Source organism: Bombus flavifrons, chromosome 8 (assembly GCF_040668555.2).
Source record: "Bombus flavifrons isolate JBK064 chromosome 8, iyBomFlav1_principal, whole genome shotgun sequence".
Lineage (NCBI taxonomy): Eukaryota > Metazoa > Arthropoda > Insecta > Hymenoptera > Apidae > Bombus > Bombus flavifrons.
The window spans coordinates 15,518,862-15,545,549 of NC_138449.1; the positions used below are offsets into that span (position 1 = coordinate 15,518,862).

General features: G+C 36.3%; 3 protein-coding genes across 6 annotated transcripts; 1 reads left to right on the plus strand and 2 right to left on the minus strand.

Moving 5' to 3' along the window:
• Positions 1-1,404: 1,404 nt before the first annotated feature.
• Positions 1,405-7,564, minus strand: LOC138182347 (ionotropic receptor 25a-like). The gene is made up of 5 exons (XM_069118083.1): positions 7,148-7,564; positions 4,389-4,741; positions 3,022-3,560; positions 2,269-2,598; positions 1,405-2,055 (listed from the first exon to the last, which is right to left on the minus strand). Exons 2-5 carry the CDS (start codon positions 4,671-4,673, stop codon positions 1,779-1,781), a joined length of 1,431 nt encoding a protein of 476 aa, XP_068974184.1. The 5' UTR covers positions 4,674-4,741; positions 7,148-7,564; the 3' UTR covers positions 1,405-1,778.
• A 1,624-nt stretch (positions 7,565-9,188) lies between these two features.
• Positions 9,189-19,039, minus strand: LOC138182344 (hrp65 protein-like). 4 transcript variants are annotated; one of them, XR_011173769.1, is made up of 10 exons: positions 18,710-19,038; positions 17,986-18,204; positions 17,493-17,794; positions 16,941-17,233; positions 16,662-16,852; positions 16,247-16,340; positions 16,051-16,070; positions 9,979-10,034; positions 9,748-9,839; positions 9,189-9,365 (listed from the first exon to the last, which is right to left on the minus strand). XR_011173769.1 is itself a non-coding variant. In XM_069118080.1 (8 exons), the coding sequence occupies exons 1-8, from the start codon at positions 18,899-18,901 to the stop codon at positions 11,638-11,640; spliced, it is 1,320 nt and encodes a 439-aa protein (XP_068974181.1). In that variant the 5' UTR covers positions 18,902-19,038; the 3' UTR covers positions 10,041-11,637. The 4 variants fall into 4 exon arrangements, 2 of the variants coding, with proteins under 2 accessions (XP_068974181.1, XP_068974180.1); XR_011173768.1 differs by having other exon boundaries at positions 9,748-10,034; XM_069118080.1 differs by lacking the exons at positions 9,189-9,365; positions 9,748-9,839; positions 9,979-10,034 and adding an exon at positions 10,041-11,646.
• Positions 19,040-22,418: 3,379 nt separating this feature from the next.
• On the plus strand, positions 22,419-26,547 carry Ir25a (ionotropic receptor 25a). The gene is made up of 5 exons (XM_069118095.1): positions 22,419-22,644; positions 22,770-23,902; positions 24,809-25,647; positions 25,742-26,071; positions 26,153-26,547. The coding sequence occupies exons 1-5, from the start codon at positions 22,518-22,520 to the stop codon at positions 26,493-26,495; spliced, it is 2,772 nt and encodes a 923-aa protein (XP_068974196.1). The 5' UTR covers positions 22,419-22,517; the 3' UTR covers positions 26,496-26,547.
• The last annotated feature ends 141 nt before the right edge of the window (positions 26,548-26,688 follow it).

Below are 26,688 nucleotides of genomic sequence, written 5' to 3' on the forward strand. Positions count from 1 at the left end.
CACCACCCACTCGAACGACAGATTGTATTTCGATCGCTTATGGTTAGTTCTAGTCTACTCTAATGGATCCGCCACGAAATAGTTGTACGACCGTTCTAGGACTTCACTAGCGGACCATTAATCATTTTCAATGGACTCGTGGGTTATCCGAATGTTAAAATTCTTCGCGAAATTCTCGACGATTCCGGTAAATGAGAAATTTCTTTCTATCCGGTGAAAGATCGGTGCAACGGCCTTCGTGCGCAAAAAATTAAAGTTTATGTGTGTATTATTGCGATAATTGTTACTGGCAATAAGCACGCTACGGTCGTACCGATATTCTCTCGAATGTAACATTTCAGAGTCGACGTAGTTTCCGCTGGGATTATGTAACTTTCATAAATCGTAGTAGATAAGCTGGAATAAGGAAATGGAATTTCTCTAAATGAAACATTCCCTCGATAGAAAATTGAACCGCGTAGCCATCGGTGTATCTCTAACTTAAAAGTAAATTGTAGCGGGAATTTGACGAACCGCGTTACAAAAATGAATATTTGAAAATTGAAAAATTCAAAGCCTGACATTGAAAATCGAGCGATTTAATTACTCGCGAAGATCAACGAGACGCGTCTGTGCAGACCCTCGATCACTCACGGCGTTTCTCTCCACGCGAACCGCAAATTCGCCGCAAAATCCTTGAAACATCGTCGGTGGCGATCATAAATCGCACGAACTTGATTCCGAACACATAAAAACCACCTGCAATAATCATCAATTTTTACGTTCCATCCTTACGAGATCTCCGTAATTCGTTTTCCCCTTTTTTACTTTATTCTCCAATTTCTTCGAAAGTTCCTCGAAATAATTTTCCTTATCGGACAGAAGAAAAAAATCCAGCGTCCAAATTGCAGCTAATTTTCTCACGATAAGTAACTGGCCGATAATCGAGTTGGTTTCGATCGCGTATACGGTGCTTCTCGAGGTCGGTGTATCGCGTGCAAAAATCGGTCAAGCGACCGACACTGGTCTCGCAACTGAAAGCTAAGCTTTCGCATCGTTTCATTCGTTTTCGTCCATTGGTCGCAACGGCCGTGATCCACTCGATTTTTCCTATCGACGCAGCTCGTCTCTTCGTTCCCTTTCGATAGTTTCTCGTGGAAATGCTCGATCGGAGATCGTCTCGCATTGCCGCGAACAGAGTAATCGTCGCGTACGACGTTGAGTCACCGCGAAAAATTTGCATGTCACGCGTCGCGTGCCGTCACCTCTCGTTATCTCGTAATTGACCAGTCGATCGTTAGTTTCCTCTCGTCACGTGTACATACATACTCACGTGTATCGTTGAAACTTTCATTTTAACGTGTTATCGATATCTTTGTGACTGGAAATCGTGACCACTTTCGACGCACCGTTCAACGAAATTGATTCTTTTCTTTTTTTTTTTTTTTTCTGGAAATCGTTCAAACGATCGATGGAAATGATTTGAAGTTTAGTCAAGGATAAAGAAAAGAACAACGGGTAAAGTTAGTCGATCGTCGTACATGTTAATAGAAAATATCGGAATTTACGTATGCCTCGGCTACGTTACAACGCGATACGCGAAACTGATGAACAAACAAAAACGGCAAAAGGTAACAACCATTTTCCTCTGATTAACATTTACTTTTTTCGTTGCTCTGTTTGTTACATAGTTTGAAAAAATACTGCTGTGCATTCACGAAAGCGCGCACACACACTCGTACAGAACAGCATGAAAAACGTGCAAATATGCCATGTTATTGTTATTTTTCTGTTTTTATTTATTTTCTACGAGAAGTGAATCGCGTTGTCGCATAGAGGCCTACCTTTTTTATTCTTCTATTTAACTGATAGCAATACCAGCAATATTGAAGGCAAAGTATTAGAACAGCGAGCAATATACCGAGAAGGATTAGCAAGAATGTAGCAGCCAAATTGTCGACGTCGAAGCCCGCGTTAAAATCCTTGTCAGCCGGGCAATTCGCTCTCGAAGGATTTTCGTCCCACCATTTCTTCTCCAGAGCGTTTAATCTCCGTTCAATTGCCAGCTTGGTAATCCTTTAATTAAACATTTATCGTTACGCACTAAATGGAGCTTCAAACGAACGAGCTAATGGCAGTCGTTTTCTTCCACTTCGAGATTATATCATGGCAATATCGTTAGCCCGGAAACGCGTAGTTAAATTTTATGACTACGAGAGACTAGGATTTGACCGTTGCAATATCGTAGGAAACCGAGCAGAACAAGGAAACGAATCGATTTGGACTCACGCGTCATTGAGCTTCGTTCTCAAAGGAGAGTCCCTCTGTACCGCAAAAGCGAACGGTTTCTTGCCAAACTCTTCCCCGATCTGTCTGAAGTCGCAGTTCGTCAACGTCAGATATTTTACGGTTATAGCTTCCGCTATAAAGGCGAACTCGTAAGTGCGGTTTGCTTCCCGCACCATTTTCACCGCTTCTTCCACGCTCCGAACAAATCCCGTGTCCTTCATCGCAAGATACATCTTCGTGAACTTGTCCTCCAACGGATAATCCCACACGGCATAATCGGATCTGTTTGCTTCTGGTGTATTCTCGTCTAACGCCATACGTCTCCAGTTCCTATATATAGCAATTTTCGTTTTACCATTGTGCAAGAATCGTTCGAATCGATGCTAACCCTGCTGCGTTACTCTCTAGCTGGTTCTAGCTAGCTGCTTGTATCTCTGCAACGCCAAATGATACTTCGAACTCGAACAAGATGCGAAAACACCGTTGCATCGCTCGTTTCGATTCTACATCGAAGCGTTAAAAATCTTTGTTCGTCGAAACGAGAGCAAGATCGGAGTTTAAAAATTCGAGGATCGCGGCAGGGTTAAGCGTAACTAGTCTAGAAGCAAGAAGCTTTCTTCGTCGGGCCATAAGAAAGCAGTGGCTATATCGTAAATGAATAATTAATTATCATCATGGGATGAATAATTTTAGTCCCGAAAGAGGATTCATTTTTTAAGTGGAAAATGGCGCTAAAAGTCAAGAGCGTCTTACGTGTAGAACCATTCCTCCATCCCTCTCATTGCTAAGAAATATTTGAAAGCCGAGGAATTGGCCACAGTGGAATACCGAACTCGATACTGCTTTCTAAGGTCGTCCATGGATTCGATGTTTCTCTGCAACCGTTCTAGAGTTTCATAGGCCGCGAGATTGGCAGAGTAAGCGGCGACCATGACGAAGCCAAACAGCCACCAGGTCCCGGCCACTATTTTCCCTGATAAATTTTTGGGCATTTCTCCTCCTCCGTGGGGAGTGATTGACGTGAACGCGAACCAGAAACACTCCTTCAACGAGGAGAATCGATCGTCCGCCTCGTTCCGATACTTTGCCCGATTGTTCCGGTAGCTAAAGGGCGAGTACCTCTCCAGACTATATAATAGAAATATCGTGAAGAGGAAAGCGAACGCAAAACCTATCCAGACATCGATCTCCAAGATCATTAGGAACCTGAGGAACGGGACTTGCCTCCTTTTCTTCAGCATCATTATCGTGAAACCGCTTGGCCTTTGGTACGGAACAGCGAAGTCGACTACCTGGGTATCATACCATTATACCACTAACTTTCACGAACTTTTTATCATCGACAAGTTCGATCATCGGTTACTGGTCAGCTTACTGGTAAAGCGATTGGAATTAAACAATTTTAAAAGCGAAGTAAAAGTAATGGAATAATAATTTCAAGGTAACTGCTTATTCGACGCAATGTGGTTTTCTCAAACTTTGCCTCTCGCTTAAAACTTTTCAAAGATTCTCTCTCTCTTTCTCTCTCTTTTCGATCATACCGCATTCTTAAAGATCTCGCACGAAGAAATTTCCACCTGTATTCTCCGAATCGCTTTTTAGTCGCTGCCAATATTCCGACGTAAACATTCGAACTGTAGTATCGCGGACGAGGGGCCTAGGGGGTGTCGTGCGAATTGTAAACGAGCGTGTGCATGATGGGGCTTAAACAAAAAATATCAGAGGGTTGCTAAGAGGCATAAACGAATTAACAGCAGTATGAGTTGAGAAGCCAGAGAGTGCGGATTGCTATTGTTGAGAGAGAGTTGAACCCGTGTTGACGAGAGTTGTTAATTAATTGTAATACGTTGTTACGATTAGTTCGTGTTAAATAATCATTATTTTCTGTTTGATCCATTTATTATTAATAAACTAATTATTATTATATTTACGATACTACAGAACGATTTTGAAACGCTCATCATCCACGCGGAATTCCCATTCCGCCATCGCGATATAAAATAGATATATCAAATATACGTCTATGTATCAATTGATCGTTCCGCTCGTTTCGTTCGTCGCTCAGGGTACGAAAAGAAATTTGATATTCTTTTTACGACGCAGTAACGATCGATAAATACCTGAGCCCTGCTGGATGTGATCCATATGGGTCCGACAGCGATGTCCGACATATTGCTCGTTAACTCGTAGATCATACCGTTCCAAAGCCCAGTCTTTGGATCCAAATCCCCGTATTTTTCGTCGAAAGACTTTCTGATCGTGTAATCGAAACCCGCCAACGATCCAATGTCGTTCAGAAGATCGATGCAATATCCGTAAAAAGTGCCACTGGTATTATTGTACATGACATACGGTGGAGCGATTCCCGTTACCGCCCGATAGATCGGTCTGCTTCCGATGCTCATTTCTTACTTTTATCTACTTTTCTCTTGGCTTGGTTGCAGTTTTATGGCCGCGAGATACAGCCACCTATCTAATTTTGCAGAAAGATCGAGCGATGTTCACCCCTTTCGTTCTATAACCTCGTGAAAATCTTACGCTCTATCGCGGTTATATTCGGCTATTTGTTAGCGAAACGTTGCTTTCGATCGTAGAATAAAAGGCATTTTATAAGATGTCGAGGGAAAGAACAGTTGAGAGATTGATGGATTCACGGTGTTCCAGAAACAAAGTAGAATAGAATTTTCAGTGTAAAACCTATCGAATTCTTCTTATATTCAAATTTTCGTGTCTTTCAAACAGGCAAACTGTTGAAGTGGTCACCACTTATAAGAAAACTCTACATCTGGTCTTTTTAGTTTTCTCAAGCACCGAAGCCATCGACAGCTCGTAGACAAAAGACTGCGACGAAGTCAGACCATAAACAGTAGACAGGCGACGTTGGCTTCGGGGTTTTCAGTTATTGGGTGACACAGCTAGCGTGCGGATCTGGACCAGCTCGAATTGTATTCTTACTTATAATTACACTTCTATTTAAATATATTTTCTGCCTTACGATTTATCCACGAGTTTCCTCTGTTTACACATCGAATAACCTCAACACAAACAAACGGTAAAGTAAAGGAAAGTGTGAGAGTTTAAAAGCTAGTAGTAGTAACTGGTCGCATATCCGGCACGTCTCACCAGTCGCCAACTTGTTCTACTTACACGCGACTACTGACACGCTTTCTCCGAAATAATCAACAGACCAAATAAAGGATAGTCGATAAGACGGTAAGCACGGACACGTATCTGATACGATCTCTGTCTATAATTGGAATCGTTACATTCAATTTGCAAAGCACGCCAGTGTATTAACAACGAAAACGCAAATGACAAAGTTCGGAGAAATGGATTCGAGTGTCCGTTTCCGGGTCGAAACTGAGGCTTCCGTAAATTTGTTCGTGTCGCCGAGACGTCTTAGAATGTCAAATCCCTGTACTTAAGGCGCTATTAATCTTCGTAGCTCGGAAGCCTGACACTATACACGTACTCTGATCGCAATCGTGGACGACGAGCGACATCATAAATTTCGTGGTTAAAGCCGGTGCCGCGGTTTCGAGTAATTAATGCAACCGGTGATGGACACGCGGATAAATCTGTCCTTGGTAAGCTTTCGCCTTAGCCTTTTCGAAAAGTCTAGCCAAATATTTATACACTTTTAAATCCGTACGAATTGAAATTGAACAATTCGGAACGAGAATCAATTGCGTTTATATTCGTCTCAATTATATTATTTAATTATAGGTAACTATTTACAACCCTTGGTGATAGAATCAACGATCACACGTATAATTTCGTAGTTGGATAATTCAAGGTGTTTCGCGTAATAACGAGAATAGAAACACGTGACAGAACGATGTACAATATCTTAATAATTAATTATACACAGAGCCCGTTCGCGTTTCTCAATTTTAATAAAAAAAAAAAAAAAAAGAAAAAACGAAAAATATCGAAGAGTATTTACTGGTGTTAATGTCGATGGCCAGGAATCGTATAGATCGAAACACAATATAACAAACGTTGGAATTCAGGGGAATTGGAACGTATCTCTGAGCGATCGGTCGAGTGGTAAATCTCGAGAGAAATAAGGGTGGCAAGAGTCGCGTACCATGCGATATAATTACGAATCTCATCGAGCCGCAAGCCAGATGACGATATCTATGGATCGGTTATTAATTCGTCGGCAACCTTTTGGCAGAACCGATATCGAAATCGTGAATTTATTGCCGGTGGCAGCGTGCTACAACAAAGGCAGGCCAATTCGGCTTTGCCAGGAGAATTAACGACGTAAATTTATCGTCGTTGCAGCAGCGGTTAGATTCGCTTTCACTCCCTCCCGCCCTTTTTTTTACCACCCCGAAATATCGTCATATTTGCGCGCGGTCCACGTTCCCGCGATTAATAACCCGAAAAACCACCGCGGCCCTCGAAAATTGGATTATGAATTTCCATCCCTGGGAAAGGAGAAAAGCTGCAAAAAGGCAAGGGAGGCCGATAGAAGAGCGCGGCGGAATAACGAGGACGAAACGAAAAAGCGTGGAGAACGCGATCGCCAAGCGAACTTTAATTGCCGCGAGTCACTGAATCCCGATAAAATAAACGAAAAAACGCGGCGCGGTCGAAAAAGACCGGATCGTTTGATGCAATTCGTGGGAAATTAGCACCGATATCGTCACTGCATTAAATCAGAAACTGTACTGGACCTCTCTCTCTCTCCCTTTCTCTCTCGTATTTCTTTCGATCACGTTGGAAAATTGCAAAATTTCGATACGTTTTTAACGTTCTCCGTTTCATGTCTCGCGTTTCGTGATAGAAGGCAATTTTACGTTAGAAAGGCGATTGTTCGATTGGAGTACATTAACGTGTTTAATCCCTGAACGACGACGATAGATCGTACCCGCAAATTTTGGGAATCCTTGTGGAAAGCCGCTGCGTTGGTCGGAAACTTGCCAATGGCTGTAGGAAGTTGTTGGCTCCAAACGGTGACTGTAAATCTTCGAGAAGGCTGATTCTCGGCTTCGTTTACGTTTCTATACTACGTAGCTAGTTGCCGCGGCAATGGCACACTGAAAGCTTGCCCACTGCTTTTCCACCGTCTCTTTTCCCTCTCCTCTCTTTCGGCCTGTCCCTCGACTTTTCCCTCTCTGTCTCGCTTTTCGTCTCTCGGTCTCGCCCGCTCTTTCTTTTCTTCCCCTATTTTTTTTTTTTTTTTTTTACACAAAGTATTTCTTTTCTAACAATGCCGAGCAGTATAGTTAGGCGCCGTATTGTAAAATCACCGGCGAGCTTTTTCCACGTATTCGCACGCAAATTGGAGCACCTTGACATGCACACACATAGGTACGTTTGTTGCTTCCCATTCTTCGATTTTCCCGACGTATGATATTGTCTCCGTGGCTGTGCGTCTGTTCGGAGCTAGTTGCACAGGGGAGAGACAAGGGGAGAGAAAGAGAGCGAGAAATCGAAGGAAAGAGGCAGACACGGACGAGAATGGAGTCCTTGACGAAATACCCTCGCCTTTCTATCTTCCAGTCGTCGAATGAATCCTCATTATCAAATGACGTTACTTTCGGGAAAGAGAAAGGGAACGACGTTGAGAACTAGTAATTAGAATCTTCTTAGTAGAGTCACATTTGGTCTTTACGAGCTTCTCGGTATCTTGTATGTCTCTCTCTCTCTCTCTTCGCTTATTTATCTATCTATCTATCTATCTGTCTCTTCTTTTTCTTTAATTAACGAGAAACGATTCCTCCGTTGTTTTAAGACTCTCGTCAATCGCTCCGTTGAAACTTTCCAGTTGTATTTTCATGAAAATTTAAAATACACAGCCTCGCGAAAATGTTTGGGACTTGTAAATACTTTGTATCTATATATTATGTGTATCGCGCAATTTCAATATATTTTCTATAACACAAGGGACATATAATTATTAATTTAATTAATATAATATGGATACATAGGACATATAATGGTAAATATTGAAATACTTTCGTAAGCCAATGTATATCGAAACGTGGAGTTTTAATTGTTTATTTTTAATTAGCCGGAAATTAACTTCGCAGATTCGATATACGTAACATTCATTTCGTCAGATATTAACATATTCCAGTGCAATTTTCATTCGGTTAATTCCATGATAACGGCCAATGAGATGCGAATTTTCGATAAATAATTCTTTATGACGACAGCGATAGAGAGCAGAAGTATAATCAGGATACGAGTTTCATCGACAAAATTCACATATTTTCTATGAATATATATCCCGATCGGTGACACTTTGAACATACCGCTGCCACTCTAATTGAAATCGCTATATTAACTGGATAGCCGCTGGTCCCGATGCAATTCGTTTGCTTTCGCGAGTATTCGACCATCGTTTATTCAACATCTCGGAATGGACAGAACGCGTAATTCTTTTAAACGAGAACCCTTTGGCAGACGAATTCTGCGAATTTCGTGTAAAGTGCCATAGCAAAAAGTGACTCGCCACGCCGCCGTACCACGAGAGTCAAGGAAAAGGGCCAAACGAAGCGTGTCGATTTTTCCACTCATGGTATATGCATACCGACCAGATTTTTCTCAAATATCTGACTGCAAATGTAGGCGAATATGCTGTGGCGTCCCATTAAAAACATAGAAATTAACATTCAAGAATGATATTCGTAATAAACGTAACGAAATTCAATCTAACACCAGTCTAATATCTGAATAATATTATATTGTACTTCTCATCAAATATAACAATGTTTTACGACACAAATTAAAACCAAGTAAAATAGCTATTTTACAGAATGTTTTCTATTTTCTATTTTCTAGAACCTATTTTCCTTTTTTTTTTTTTTTATTTTTAAGTAGGCAAGAGACTACAAGTTTTACGTGCGTCTGAGGACGAGGGAGTCTTTTTTGTGTGAAATGGTGCATTAATTTTACAACATTAATGCAGTTTTTGAAGAGACTATATTAAAAGTCATACAATCTGGCGAGTATGAAAAATTGTAATCGAAATAACCATCACTGCTGTGCTCTTGCCATCGCTCGTTCAATCGTCTCCGGAAAATGAAACGTCCATCATGGTGTCAATAAAGAAAACGACTTTTAACGCGTAGATCTTCCTCCTATGAAAGAAAAAATATTTTGTTAATGCTACTATGTGTAGATGTTAATTAAATTGAAATGTTCAGAGCAATACGCTCAGAACACGTTGGGTTAGTCATTAAAATCTCTCTTCAATTATTTGTCATCATAGAAAGGAATTTTACTAAACAAACGTAATCTCAATTTAATACCACGTTGAATGCCACGGGCGTCACCGGTGACCTCAGTGAGATAAATTCATTACTGATGATTATACACTGTAACATATCTCTTGTAGGTAATATTTCAACGTTATATGTATCGCATAATACATAATTCATCGTGACGGCGCGGGCACTCCCTAAAACTAGAGTGGCATTCAACGTGTTAATAAAGAAAAATAAGGAGAAAACTGAAACAAACCTTATGATCTTAAACTTCTTTTACCACGCATATCTTTCGTTTGTATGTCGAATACTATTAACGGATGCGTATTAACAGATGCAATCAAAAATCTGTAAATAGAAATTATATATAATCTCAAGTCTTAAATTTTGTATAATCGGTACATTGAGATTAATATTTCATCGTTATATTTTATATGATTTCTTGTTTGATTTTTAAGGATACGTAATGATTTTTGTGCAAATTTACTTTCCGTTTTTCAATACGTTTTATTCATTTCCTCAGCCAGGAACTGCTATAAGCGCCTGTAAACATAAAAAGTAATGTAAATATATTACATAGAAACAATGCATCGAGTTTTAACATAGAACGTAACAAATTAATGCACTTTATACATAGATTACATGTGAGTCAAATAAAATCAGTAATGTGATTGTTATTAAAAATTCCTTCAGAATCTTAAAGTTCAAGAGTATATCTTATTAGGTATAAATAGCATATTTTAAGTAAGTATAATTTCAGTTATCAGCCTAGATTTCAATAATGGACCCAGACAACCTTTGCTAAAGTTGGTATACGAGCATATTTTGGTTGTCAGAGGTAAAAACACTGTCTAGGCTGGACAAATTCCTCGTATTAATTAAGTCCCTACAGAATAATTATGTAACAGATTTTCGTTAGAATTATATCGGTTGAAAATGAAGTCAGTCATATATTGGGTGCATAATATAATTAACAAAATAAACCACTTTGTATTATAATTTCCTATTTGTTTTCTAACTTTGAAGTCTAACGATGAATCCAACCTCGCTGGCAATGATTACAAATTATTAATTCTTTTAAAAATATAGAGTCGCTTAATGGCTGGAATATAATTTATATATTCAATATCGTATAAATAAAGATTAATATGTTTAAATATATGAAACGTCTGCGCTTTAAATATCCGACTAATGACAAAATATGGATTAAAATTATATATCCCACCCGAAGATTAAGACAGAATTATGCATAATAACACTTTGACAAAATCTACTCACCTCGTACCAGTAGTTTCAAGTACGCAAGCCTATCTTGTAATTGCAGACTCTCTTCTGTCAGAAATATAGATACATTGTAGACTTTACAATGTATCTCTCGTTTGATGATCGTCTGAAACGCGTGCCCTGATCTACGCTGCGAGCGTCGACATTGAGGCTCTGCTCCATTTGGAGCAGAAAAGAATTTCATTCATTCTCTGAAAAAGAATTCCTTTCGCTCGGCGATTCCACGCGTTCGAGTTTACACATCCATATTCTCTCACAACTTACAAGCGGAACAAACGACGTTTTGTCGCGAGCGTACGAATTATAATTAATATTTAATAAAAACACGTAATGTCTGTGTAATAAGAGATAGTGATAATACAGTGGGGACTGTACTGTAATCGATGAGTCGCCGTTACAAATCGCATAAACCGCGTGATAAGAGAAGACAAGATCGGTTATCATTGACATCAAGTTCGAGCTCCGCTGACAAACGTAAAGACGTATGTACGACCGAAGCGGCTCCAAGTGCTTAAACAGCTAGTGGAAAGATCGCCGTCCATTATCGTAATCGCTCTCGCCCTTCATCCTCGGAGACGAACACATAATCTCCGTGTTTGATCCGGCAGAGGTATAAATGCAGAGGTGAAGATATGGTTAACAGGACAAAATAGGAGCAAGGAAGATACGTACAAATATGTACTGTTTTCTATCGCTCACCGTTATCCGTTGCTATTATTTATATATGTGATTCTTGCAGCCAATACACGTGCTTATCTTTGATTATACCGGGTCTGTCAGAAGTAAGCGATCAGATTCGCATTCCTTTGCCCTGGTCATTTTTCTCATCTCTGCGAATACACTCGAAGGAACGAAATACCCATTAGTATACCTGCCAATAGTCGAAGTATCGGTTCAAGTAACGAGTGAGCCAGCGACAGGACATAGTCGGAAATTAATAGCTAGAATTCAAAGCATCGTATCGCGTACACGCAGTATCGTCTAACGATGAGTACATGAATGTTCTCTCTTCAGTGCTCTCAATTCAGGAAGATAATCCGTAGATGGTGTGTCGTTTAATTGTTTAGATATAGCAATAAAAAATTATTACAGCCGAAGAGCACCGCCCTCGAATCACGATAACGTAATGTTAAAGGGTCGAGCGGCCACAAAGAGTACAATGGTGTTCGGAACAGTATTAATGGGTCGAGTGACCAAAAGAATATATAGGGTGTTCAAGGCCAGCACAATGATGCTGTACCGAAAATTGTTCACAAGGACCATAACGATGCTACACCAGAAATAGTTCACGATAGTTAGCAACGGCTGAATTAATAACCCAGCTGCCGGGTGATTAACAAGTAATTAGGCGAGTAACAACGCAACGAAGTTATGTTCAGCTAGCAATGTTTACAAAGTAACGATTATTATAATAGGAGAATACAATAATAATAAATGAACTGAAAAGCGATTGGAAATTTTTCAATCACAATTTATATAATAGTTATATTGTAGGATTAAGATCAAATAGAGAGACAAAATATGGTTAAAGAATAATGCAAGTCATTTAAAATAGATTTTATGAAAATATATTTTTCTGTTTCATATTATATCTTTAATTAAACAAAATTTTCCGAAGAAAAGGCAAATATTATGGTTCATATAAAAAGTGAATAAAAAAAATACAAAATATTTTCATAATAAAAATTTGTACTATAAACTCACATTATTAAAAGATTTATGTTGAAGATTTCCTGAAAGAAATGCGGCGATATTTAAAAATAATAAATTTTTAATAAAAACAGAATAGAGAGTTCCTTTATATTACATTCACCATGATTTTTAAATTCTCTCTAAGCAAATATATTTTTCATTATGCTTAATTGCCTATAACTTTATTTAAAACGTCAATATGAAAATGTCAATTTACCGCCAAAACGAGGCAAGCAAATATGTTGCAAGCATTTTCATATAACAAAGTTTACTATCTTTTAATGATTAACGTTTATCTCAAATGAATTCTCAAACGATTATAAAAAGAAAATTCATTTGAAAAGAGATATATTTTATAACGCTATTTAAGACAAAAAATAATACTGTCATTACTTTCTATTTTAATTATAATGTCCCTATTCTTTTAGGAAATTCACAACTCACATTTAAGTTCGAGAAATTTAACAAATATACCAATGTCAAAATACTTTCGCTTAATTCACCTATAAGTAGTACGATTGCATGTAGTACGATTGCGTGTACACATGTACGAATAGAGATAATGTACAAGGTAAAACAAATAATCTTTGATACAGACACATATATACGCCTGTGCAATTTTATTTGTTCTTAAAAAGGTAAGTTACCAAATGACTTTGATATTGGTATCAGTCAATATTAAACGCACTTCTCGCTTATAAGCTAATTTCGTATTTTTTTATAATCATAAAGAACAAAACTAAAGATACGATCAGAGTATATACTTTCACTTTGGAAATCTATTAGATCAAACGAAATGACAAACTATGAATAGTATATAGTATATACTATGACAATACAGTAGCAATAAAAGTTAATATACATTATTTGAAATATTTACATATTGTTTCATGAAGTAAAATCCTATGAGATTATACATTACTACACTGTTCTACTATTGACAACTTAGGGTTCATTTTTCCACTATATTGCTGGGAACTCAAATTGTTCCTTTACCATTAAAAATGATATGATTGTGTTGCTAATTAATGTTTTTAACAGTATTTTGATTTCTTTTTTACGAATCAGTCAAAAAAATGTCTACCAAAATCTTCGCAACATGACAATACATATATCAAATTGATGACAAATTAGTGTTTTTTTAAATGGATATCCTTTATATTCGCAAAAGAATAACTAACGCTTCATAATATATGTTATAATAATATAATAATATATATAATATGTTACACATCCATAATTAATCTACACTTCATCGGTTTCAAAAAATGGAAAAATTTGTCAAAAATTCATAGAACATTGTATTAAGATTTTTTTAAAGTTGAGAAATGTGTGAAGTTAGAGCGTTAAAAATGACTATACGTTATATAAGGCAGACCGATCTAACGTAATGTAACATTTTTAAAACAGAAATTTCGACTGTTTTCTCATCATCGATAAGATATTTTAGATTTGCTTATTGAAGTAATGTTGAGAAACTATCTCGGCCCAGAGAATTCCAACCCTTTGAAACAATGTGGAGTGATTCGACCAAAGTAACGAAGAACGTAGATTCTATAATTTGGACGATCGTCCCGAAGACAACAATCTATACTAAGCTTTTATTGCTGCTAGCATTTCCAATAAAACAGACATAGATTTTACATTTGAAGACAAAATAATAAGAAGAACTTAAAGAAAAAATTTTGTAAAGATGTAATGCTACTATTTTTATCCCAAAACACTATGTTATGATATAGAATGTGAGAAAGATGATCGGTCGCAAACGTTGTTGGAAAAAATTAGTGAAGACTGTCAATGCAAACTATCGATTCTTTTTAATGGATTAAAGAAACAGAAGTTATTTTAATTCTGCAATTTTTAATAGCGTCTCCTTTTATTAGGATAATCATTCTGACGATTACGATCATTTCCACCTTGCCAACGTCCACCAGCACTATTTCCACGACCACCACCCCTGTTACCACCCATATTGACCCTCGTATCCCTCAAATCCATTTGACTACGATCATCATTGTAAACCCCACGACTACCACGATCCATATTATTATAAGCATTCATAAATGTCTTTGGATCCTAATCATCATTATAGAGAAAAATGAATTTGATTATTACGTGTAGAGTAAAAGCACAATAATATTTTAAGGTCAATGCAATCGAAAGTTATGTGCCGACAATATCACCGAAATGCCAATGATTTTCATTTAATACGGTGAATAACGGTGTTTTGTAAATTTTGGATGTACCATAAATACATTTCACGGTTCAGGGCGCCCATCCATGTTTGTCAGCAGCACAGGTCATCGTCAATTTTCGTCAAATCACATAGAAAAGAAAGGGGAAAACACAATGTTAGATGTTGTTTGCAGATGGAGAATGCTTGAATGCTTGTAAACTAAAAAAATCGATTCTATTTATTATAACCTACGGATAAAAATTAGGATGTTCAGAAATTAGTCATGTACGATATAGATAGAAATAAACGATCGCTGCTTAAACATACTGAACTTGCAGTACAATCAAAAACTAAAAATTTTAAGCACAGAGAGAAGAATTCGTCCAATAAAACCTTAACCTATCTATGCAACTTGTATGTTGCATTATCTACATAGAATTAATAAAAATTCCCTAACATTTCTTCAAAATTTTATATATTTATTGCTTTCAAATATCCACGGTTAATTCCCTAACATTGAATATTAATAAGTGTTCTACCACGATGAAATCTTCCAATGAGCGATAGATATATTAAAATATTTTTATTAGCATAGAATAAAACTTTTAGAGAAGCCGCGCCAAGTTTGAGAAAAATAAAAAATGTGACATATTTCAATAGTTGTTTGTTATAGATAATAGGAAACATGTCACTTGTATTCGTAATTAAAGCGAGGAGACTTACAGAAATTGCACTATATATTATTATATAAATGTAGATAAAAGGTTTCAAACATAACATGTGATATGTTTTTCTTATTAGGTAAATTAATTTAAAATTAATTACTTATTTTACGTCGTAAGAAAATTAAGTAAAAAATTTGATTTTAGTGTCCATTGATACACCTCTACAGACCAATTAATTAATATTATTAGTGTGAGATATACATTTGATATTAAACTGATTTCGTTGCAGACATTAGAATCCTGTTACATTGAAAAGCATGCTTCATAAGAATACTCTTAAATTCCTTTCATTTATGTTTTTCGCAAAAGTGTTCACTAATAATACTTCTTTACCGTGCAAGAACATAGTTCAATTTTTTTCAACAAAAAATTCAAATGTATCACCAAATGGAAATACACATAAATGAAATATCAAAGAAATACTTAAAAAAAAAAACAAATATTTCGTGAAAAATATATACAGGATGTTTCCAAGATCGTAAAATTGAGTAGACGCGTAGTTAAAAAATATTCAAACTCGATTTTCTCGAAAACGGAACTCTGTGTGAACAAATTTTATTGTATATTTCCGGCTTACTTTTACGTTAGGAATCACTTTCTTTCAAGTTGTATCACGAATTCGGAAATACTCTGTATATATATATATATATATATAAAATGATAATTTAATGGGATACATTACCACTGGCATGTTGCTTCCACCTATAATAAAGTAAAATTTACAATTAAAAATAATTTTAACAAATTATGGTGTAAAAATTTTATATGTAATAAAAACATACACATTTCATATTTCATAAACATTTTCTATTTCAAAAAGAACTAATTCAGGTTGGAAAAACATTAAAATTTATAAAAAACGACATTTTCAGACTTACCATCAGGTTGTCCAAATCCATCGCGGTCGTTACTAATGGGATCATAACTTTTCCCTACTATTCCACTTCCTCCGCCTCCTCTCATTGCTTGTCCCTTAAATAAAAAAGGAACATAACTTTAAACACTAGTAAGAAACATGAATATTCTAATAACATTTCATATTCCGAAAAACATCATAAGTAGTACATAATACGCCCCCATTATGCCTCTATGATAGTAATAATAAATATTAATAATAAATAAAAGAAAATAAATACATTGTGAAATACATAAGAAATAATACGATGTCTTACGATGTAACCTGTGCACGTATTTCTCAAATAATTTTTTAATACGAAAATGTAAAAATTTCATTTGTTGTAAAATTTTTTGTGATCTTGAAATTTGTTTTTGTTGAAAGTATGAAGTAATCACCTGCAAAAATAAATTATTTTCCTGTTGACGCCTATGCAGCTCCTCTTCTTGTCTTCTAATAGCCATTGCCATTTCTTCTTGCTGTCGCCTTCGTAACTCTTCCTCGCGTGTTCTTTGTTCTTCAGCCTGTCTTTCTTTCATTTCCCATTCTCTTTTTTGCCTCTCACGATCAGCCTCACGCATACGCAATTCTATAATCAATAAAAACCAATTTATGAGGACATATTGCTTATATTATATCTATCAAAACAATATCTTTTAATGCTTTTAAATACCTACCTTCTCTTAAGCGTTTAGTTTCAAACTCGCATCTTTCAAACTCCATTTGAGCTTCCAATTTTTCTTCCTCGATTGCCATTTCTCTTTCTATTGCTTCTATTTTTTGTTTACGTAATTCATAAAGTTGTTTCCATCTTGTTCCATACTCATATTCAAAACTTCCTACTTCTGCAAATCTTGGACCAATTTCACGAGCTTTAAAAAATTCAGTAGTTCGAGGTAAAGTTTTGTCTGGATAACCATCTATATCATCTTGTTGTTCAAATAATTCAACAATCACAGGTAATGGAGACCTATAATATAAACACCTCATGTAAATCTTCAAGAGGTTCCTTTATCTTACCTAATATAATTATGTTTAAAATAAGATTTTGTGTTCCAATGTTCAGCACACAATACAAACATCTGTTGTATCATGCTTCCTTTGGGAACTATTTTTCTTTCCCCCAATATGATTAATACTTAGGCACTTGTTGATAAGGAAAATACATCAAACAAGCGTGGCGTTGGGCTAACAGACTTTATGAATTTTTACTTATATTGGAAACATACGCTGTTAGACGGTAGCATCCTTCTGTGCATTTCCGCAAAGCAAGTTGGGCTGAGTTCTTCTTGCAAAATTCTATAATTCCTTCTCCACTGGACTTCCCCTTTTTATCTACTATAACTATAGCACGTTCGACTTCACCAAAGACACTGAATGCTTTTTCAAGCAATTCATTTGAAATCCAAGGTGTAAGATTCTTAACTTTAATTGTTGAATCAAGAGGAGCAAATCGAACTTTAAGTGCACGTCCCTTAACCATTTTGCGATCTAATTCATGTTTTGCTTTCTCAGCATTTACCCTGTAATCCTATAAAGAATAACGATTATGTTGCAGTTTAACAATGTATATATCTATATAAATATGTATGTAATATATGTATCATCATAAATATAACAGCCAAACATTATTATCATTTTTTATCAAACGGTAATTAATTTAATCATTTTGTTTATGTAAGAATATTATAAAAGGAAAAAAACAAAACTTATTGAACTTACCATTTTAACAAATGAAAAGTTTTTCTCTTTATTTAAAAAAAGTTCAGATGTTTCACCATATTGTTGAAACATCTGTTGGATCTCCTCTTCTGTAACGTCATTTGTCAAGTTTCCAATATACAGACGATTACGACCACTGAATTTTTTTTCTGTAGTTTCTTGAGGTGGCAAATCATGCGTAGGTCCACTAATACTCATAATTCGCTCCATTAAGCGATCCTAACCATAAAAATAAGAGCAATATTAATTATCTCTAATATATAGAAATTTTGGCAAAGAAAAGCAACATTTACTGGTAGTAAATATTGCTCACTCATAGTAATAGAATTATTAATGTATAATACGCAAAATTTGAGATGTACCGATCTGAGAAATATTAACATAATCACTCAAGTACTTCTATATTTTATTTAAATTATATTTGCCATAGTAAAATATGCAGTAATATAGTAATGTATAGTAATGTAATAATATATAAAATATAATCAATTATGTGTACTGAATCACAAAAAAAATTAACTTTGCCTTAGTCACAACAATAAATTAAAATATGTAATACAAACAGAGATTATAGTTATAAATAAGAGCGTTTAATAAATTAAAAAGCCAGCAGTTTACAACCAGTCATAGTATGTATTACGCATCAGTTTATAGCAAATATGGCGATAGAAACAAAAAATATATTCTTTAAATGTATATAAAAAGAAATATATATAATTCTTACGGATCCATCGCTATATCTGTTTCCTCCGCTCATTCCGCCACCGCGTCCACCAGAAAAACGTGTTCCTCCTCTTCGACCACGCGGATTGCGATTATCGCCCGGAAGATTCCGTTCCCGTGGATTTTCATTACTATTTTCTGTAGAAGTATTCTGAGGTTCTTGTATTACTTTAGGTATTTCAATTTCTGCCATCGCTCAGATGTTTCAAGCAGTAATTATTAAGAACAAACTCCGTCGTGAAACAGTTCGACTTACTTTCGACTTTCCGGCTAAATAAATCGTTCACTATGGCGTCATAAAACGAAGTGGTAAGATTGGAGATCCACCAGTGGCAGCCAAAGGGCAGAGGAGCAATTCCCCTATGTAGCTCCATTCTCGGTGCATTATGGGTACATTTCAAGAACATGATTGGTTATTTCATTAATAGGAATTACATTTGATTGGTTAATTCAGACAGATAAAACATTTAATGGATGTATGATAGATGAGATTAACCGGAAGTGATATTTTAACACTAGCTGTTACATAGAGATATAAAGATAGAGTGCGTGAGCGAGTTGAAAAAGCGATATAGGAATAGAAAGAGAACGCTGCATTTATACGATAAATGAATATGGATTATACTTTGCTATGTGTTGTCGCAGATTTGTAACTCCATGCCATGGATATGAGAATATTTCTATGTTCATGATTCATGCACGCTCCCGTAGCATTAATTCGAAGAATATTACGTACCACGGTCATATAAACAGGTCTGGACCCCGGTTATATAAAATTTATGTGAACATGTCTCATCTTGTTGGAGATGAGTAAAGAAATCGCCGATGAATATAGGCGAAAGTGAAGCGAAAAATTCGCACCATAAATTACCACGTCTACTTATTTATTTGCACATTTATTTATTTATAAATCATTAATTTTTATTTCGATGCGTTTTTAGTTCATTATTATAAATCTACATACTTTTATTTTCTATTTTTTTCGAATATCTCAAAACAGTACCAATAAGAAATAAACTTCGAACAGTATTACAAGTACAATCAAATAGTACGATATTATAGTATAGTATATTAGTATTATAGCTATGTTCACGCATATATACACATATATATACTATTACGTAAACTATATCTACGCTTATGTATGTATAAGGTTAGAATAACTACACGAAGGTATACGATATACTATAAGGAAAGGTATACTAAATAGATTAATGTTTCGTGCCAAAGAACTTTCTTGTAATAGACTTAAAGTCTGATATACAATAATTATGATTATTATTATATCTTCTGCGAATGAAAAATACATATTCCTTTCAGAAAAACATTTATACAATTCCAGTTTTGCGTACAAAAGTTTATATTCTTCTTAGTATCCAGTTAATGATATTAAAATTATTAATTTTTGATAGATACTTCATTTATTGCAGCACTCATTTATAACGACATTTATTATTAAGAAAATATTTTAATATTCCTATAATAATAAATTCTTTACATGAAGTTTTTTGTTAATATTTCTTTAATAATATGTTACTGTATTAGAGTTTATTATTAAATTCATAATTTTTTATTATTCTTAATCTAAGAATATGTAGCGTTTCGTTTTAAAACTTTTATTTTCTGGGTTTATTATTATTGTTTCATTAATAAAGAAATCTGAATAAAAAAGTATCTAGTAATTTTTTAAATATTCAAAATAAACCGCAACTTTTTGCGCATGCGCAGAGCGAGACCTTTCCTCCATGTTGATCTTTTTCAACTCAACTGACGCAATATAAAATATGACCCTGGTCCGTGGTTTCCCATGTTTTCAGTTTTCAATATGTATACGTGTGAGTATCTAGAGCTCATATTTATTTAGTATTTATTTATTTAGTATTTAGAGTTATTATATGACCCTTTCCTTGGTTTTATTTTACTTTAGAGTCCCAAAAATTATTGACTTCTTTTTGTAATCTTGTAGTTTTCGACGCGCAAGGTCAAAGGCGTGAAATCCGCTGGTTTAAAAGTTATGACTATGTAAAACCCGAGAATTTCGAATCGCCGGCCATCGACTTTCCAAACATTTAGTCATTCATTCATAAAATAACGGCTCGGTCTGCCATAATGTTGTCACGAAAATGGTTACCACCAATAAACAATTATAACTCAAATTTGAATATTAGTTAAACAATTTTTTGTCATCATGTATAAATATGTAGCTAGGGTTTCCCCGTTAAAGTAAAAGCTTACCAAGAACATATTCATCCACGAGTTTATCATTGGCTGCATTAATTACTCGAAATCGAGGCTCCTGTCTTAACCACAAATTTTATGATGTTCATCATACGGAACTGCAATCGGAGTACGTACAGTGCCAAGCTCTTAGGCTACAAAGATTAATAACGTTTTAGCAACAGGATTTTGACGTTCAAAAACGTCTTAGCAACGGTATGAAAAGAGAAACCTCAGCTTCAGCCCGAAAACGGACACTTAAAGCTAATCCTTGGAACGAACATTATCATTTACGTTACCATTGTAAGTACCCAAGTGTACGCTGTAAATTGAATGTAACAATTGCAACTGTAGATAAAGATGGTTTCAGATACATGTTCATACCTGCTACTTTATCGACCCTTATTTAGCTTGTTGATTATTTTGGAGAAGCGCACCAGCAGTCGCATGTAAGTAGGACAAGTCAGCGGTTGATCAGGCGCGGCAATTATAAGGCGCTGTTGTTACTACTAAAGTTTAAAACTTTCATTTTTTCCTATGCTTGCTTATTGTTTTCTTTCAGAGTTACTAACATTTGACTGTCTACCTAAAAGCTATGAAAATTTTGATATTAATAGAAAGAATTCGATGGAGTATATTACCAGGGAACATCTAGGTGTGTCAGAAATTCCATTCTACTTTGTTTCTAAAATACTATAGATATATCACTTTCTGGACTATCCTTTCTTTAGTACCTTATAAAATACCTTTTATTTCATAATCGAAAACAGTGTTTCATCAAGAAATATGTAACTGAATGTGATCACGATAGAACGTAACATTTTTACGGAATTATAGAACGGAAAGATAGATGGATCAAAATTAGATCGATCCTATCTTGCAGACATAAAGCTGCAGCCATGCCAAGAGACAAACGGACAAAAGTAAGAAACGAGCAGCGAATACAGACCGGTTCTATCAAGTGGTCACGATCGTTAGTCACGAAAATATCGATATCACATTAAACTGAAAGTTTCAACAATACGTGTGTGCATATATACACGACGAGATAAAACTAACGACCGACCGGGGGCTGATGGCACGCGATGTACGACATGCAAATTCTTCGCAGTAACTCAACATCGTACGCGTCTACTACTCCTTTCGCAGCAATGTAAGACGAACGACGATCGAAAATTTTGTCGAAAAACTAACGGCAGAGAACGAAAAGACAAGTTGCGTTGATAGGAAGAATTGATTGGGTCATCCCCGCGGCAACCAATGGGCAAACACAAATGAAACGGAGAGAAAGTCTGGCTATGGGTTTCGAAACTACCCTCAGTTGCTTGACCGATTTCCGCACGCGATATCCCCATCTCGAGACACATCACGTACACGATCGAAACCAACCTGATTATCGGCCAGTTACTTATTGTAAGAAAATTAACTGCAATTTTAACGCTGTATTTTTTCTTATACCCAATAATCATTACGAATAACTTTCAAAGAAATTGGAGAATAATGTAAAAGAGGAAAGACGAATCATGGAGGTTTTGTAAAAGACGGCCTTAAAAATTGATTATTATTAGAGTTAGTTTTTGTGTATTCTCGAAATGAGGCTCGTGGGATTTACGATCGTCATGTGTGGATTCCTCGGATTTTGCGGTGAATCTGCGGTTTACGCGCAGAGAAACGTCGTGGGCAATCGAGGATCTACAGAAACAAGAGCTGTTAATCTTTGTGAGTAATTAAATTTTGAATCTCTCAATTTTCGAATCTCTAAATTTTTAAAGTTAACTGTTCAGATCCATTAAATTCCAACGATTTTAACTTTAATCTTTTCTTTACACCGTCTTTCTCCCTAGATCTTATTAACGATGAAGCCAACAAAGTAGCAAACAGTAGCATAATAGCGGCGTTAGAGACAATCAAAGAAAAATACCCGAATTATTTGGGCAAGGTTTGGATCGTTCAAGTGAATGAATCTGACGTCAACGATACTCTCGATCGTATCTGCAAACCTTGGGATTCGGCTGTAAAAAAAGGAGGAACCGGAGTTCCAGATCTAGTTATAGACACGACGACAGCCGGTTTAGGGGCCAAGATATCTAACTCATTTACAGCTGCTTTGGGAATCCCCACGTTATCCGCTCAATACGGTCAAGAAGGAGATCTTTTATACTGGAGGAACTTAAACACAGACCAGGAATCCTATTTGATTCAAGTGATGCCTCCGACAGATTTAATACCAGAAGTAATCAGACAATTGTGTATTCAGTTGAACATAACAAACGCTGCGATTCTGTACGATCATAATTTCGTCATGGATCATAAATATAAAAGTCTGTTGTTGAACGTGCCAACAAGACACGTGATCAACGAAGCTTCTCAGCAAGTAATGGAAATGAGAACACAGTTACCTCGTTTACGAGATTTGGATATAGTGAACTATTTCATTCTTGGTGATGAAAATACCATCGATATAGCTCTGGAAGCGGCAGAAGCTTTAAACTTCACTGGCAAAAAGTACGGTTGGTTTTTATTGACTCCGGAACTTGACGTTTGGCCGAGATGCGAGTGTAGAAATATGAACATCCTCTTCATGAAGCCAGAATTTAACAAGAAAAGCCCAATAGAGTCATCTTTGTCAAAACCGGTTATTTCTTCCGCATTTTATTATGATTTAATACAATTAGGCGTTCGGGCAATGAAATCGGCCTTGGATGACGGAGAATGGCCAGTAGAACCTAAGCATATCACATGCGACGAATATGATAAAACTAATACCCCAGAAAGAAAGGTGAACTTTTTTAATAGGTTAAAGGAAACTTATAATAACATGACACCGACTTATGCTGGAATTAAATGGGGATCGAAGAATGGAGAACACCGGGCCAAGTTCGAGATGTCCATTCATTTAGTGGACATAAAAGATGGGATTGTTTCAAACACTATCGATAGTGGATCATGGAACGCGAGCATCTCCGCACCATTGCAGGTAAGCTTGTGTATACAGAATATCGATTTCTTTTCTCAATATCTTCCTTTCTTTGCGTTTACTTTTCTTCCTTGTTATTTTAAGCATTCGTATTTAACTTCAATTTCTCTACGAGTTTCAAGTATCAAAGTGTATGTTCGTTCAACATCCAGAGGAGAGCGTAGAAAGTTCATCACGCGTGAAATTAATCAGACGAACTGATAAAGTGTGCACGTGATATTTCTAAGCAAGATTAGGTCAGTCTATTGATCAGCAAGAAAAAATTATGGTGTGTTTGAGTCACGCGACGATAGGAATCTGTTCGATAATCGAACGTCACGTCTCTAGTGTAATATCGTGCAGAATTAATCACTACAGATTACGTTACGATTAAATGAAATGGATCGAATTAAACAGAGATGAATGCTTCGTTAAATTTCTTCAAATTAGGAGTGCTAAAATATCCTTATAATTAAATGTTTGTATTTTAAGTTGATGAATTATAAAGTGGAAATTTAATTTCTTAGTCGTGACCTCCATTCGGCTAGCTATCGCGATAGTCATGCCCCTGACTCGTTATATTTATTTACCGTTATTGCTGATAACGGTGCACGCTAATGGAAATAGTTCATGCAACTGTATTTGTTTATCCAACATGTAACGCGAAACCCTTCAACTACGTAATTGCAACTTGACACTCGCGAGTCATGCATCGAGTAGGTACTTATCCATTCGTTTCGAGATATCATCGTTACTTACCCTAATAAAAATATAACTGCATTCATCGAAGTCTTATTATCAGAGGAAACGCAATATCTTTACAGAACCATCCCAGTCCTGCAAAAGAATTCGGTCTCTTAATAATTCAATTTTTACATTTATCTCTTTAATCGACTCAATTCGAATTTAATTGCATTTTCTCTAAAGATAACGAATAACGAAGTGATGAATACCACAGCGGTGAAGAGCTACCGTGTAGTCACCATAATTCATCCGCCATTTGTAATGTACAACGAAGAAAACGGCACGTATTACGGTTTCTGCATCGATTTGCTGGACGAGATTAAAGACACGGTAGGCTTTCAGTACGAAATACGAGAAACGGAGGACAGACGATATGGAAGTTTAAATCCGAATGGGAGTTGGAACGGAATGATGAAAGAGCTGATCGACAAACGGGCTGATATCGCTCTAGGATCAGTCTGGGTCACAGCGGAAAGGGAGAGGGTGGTCGATTTCACGGTGCCTTACTACGATCTGGTCGGTCTGTCCATCATGATGTTGAAAACGAAAACAACCAGCTCGCTATTCAAATTCCTCACGGTATTGGAGAACGAGGTCTGGTTCTGTATCCTAGCCGCTTACCTCTTTACCAGCGTCTTGTTGTGGATCTTCGACCGTTGGTCTCCATACAGCTATCAGAACAATCGAGAAAAGTACAAGAACGACGACGAGAAAAGAGAATTCAATTTAAGGGAGTGTTTCTGGTTTTGTATGACTTCCTTGACACCACAGGGTGGCGGAGAGGCTCCAAAAAATCTTTCTGGACGACTGGTCGCTGCTACTTGGTGGTTATTCGGATTTATAATCATCGCATCGTACACGGCGAATTTAGCTGCTTTTCTGACAGTGTCCAGGCTAGAAATTCCAATCGAAACGTTGGAGGATCTCAGCAAACAGTATAAGATTCAATATGCGCCGGTGATAAATTCTTCAGCTTATATTTACTTCAAGAGAATGGCTGCCATTGAATGGAAATTCTATGAGTAAGTAATGGAAGAGATTAGGATTACTTTCAAGGTTGTAAGTCGAATACTTTGAAGATCAAGGTATGAAGAGCATTGATCTTGTACATTTTAGCATCTGGAAGGAAATGAGTCTTAATGATAGTTTGTCAGATGTAGAGAGGGCAAACTTGGCAGTGTGGGATTACCCTGTCAGTGACAAATACACGAAAATGTTGCAAGCCATGGAAGAGGCTGGATTTCCAGCTTCCACCGAAGAAGCGCTACGACGAGTTCGGCGTCTTGATTCGAATAACGAGTTCGCTTATATAGAAGATTCGACGACCATTAAGTATCTTACCATGACGAACTGTGACCTGGTCCAAGTAGGCGAAGATTTTTCGAGGAAGCCTTACGCCATTGCCGTTCAACAGGGATCGCCATTGAAGGATCAGTTTAACAATGCGTATGCATCTTTTGTCTACCTTAAATAACAAATTAATTACCGAGTAATTTAATGTCATTGCCTAATTTCCTTCTGATGTAGAATTTTGATACTACTAAACAAGAGGAAATTGGAGAAACTAAAGGACACATGGTGGAAGAAGAACCCTGACAGAAAAGACTGCGACGCAGAAAATAGTCAAAGTGACGGTATAAGCATCCAAAATATCGGAGGAGTATTCGTTGTTATATTTCTAGGTATTATTTTTGCTTGTTTCACTTTGGCCTTTGAATACTGGTACTATCGACACCGTACGAAGATCACGAAGATTAATCTAAACAGCACAACCAAAGGGAAAGTCACACAAGTAAAACCACTTAGATTCAACTTACAGCCGGCGCCTACGCACGGTTTTCAGACTAGCCAACTCAGACCAAGATTTTGAATGTGTCTGCGATAAAGAAGAAAAAAGATATTCATGAATCGATCATCGTGTATTACAGATATATCACTTCAATGTTAATATTTACCGTTGGTTAGTGTTCAATAAAAATATAAAAAGACGATGTACAGAAATACCTAAAAAATTAACAATTTTTTTTATTACAGAAGAAAGTCTGGATCAGAATTATAAATGA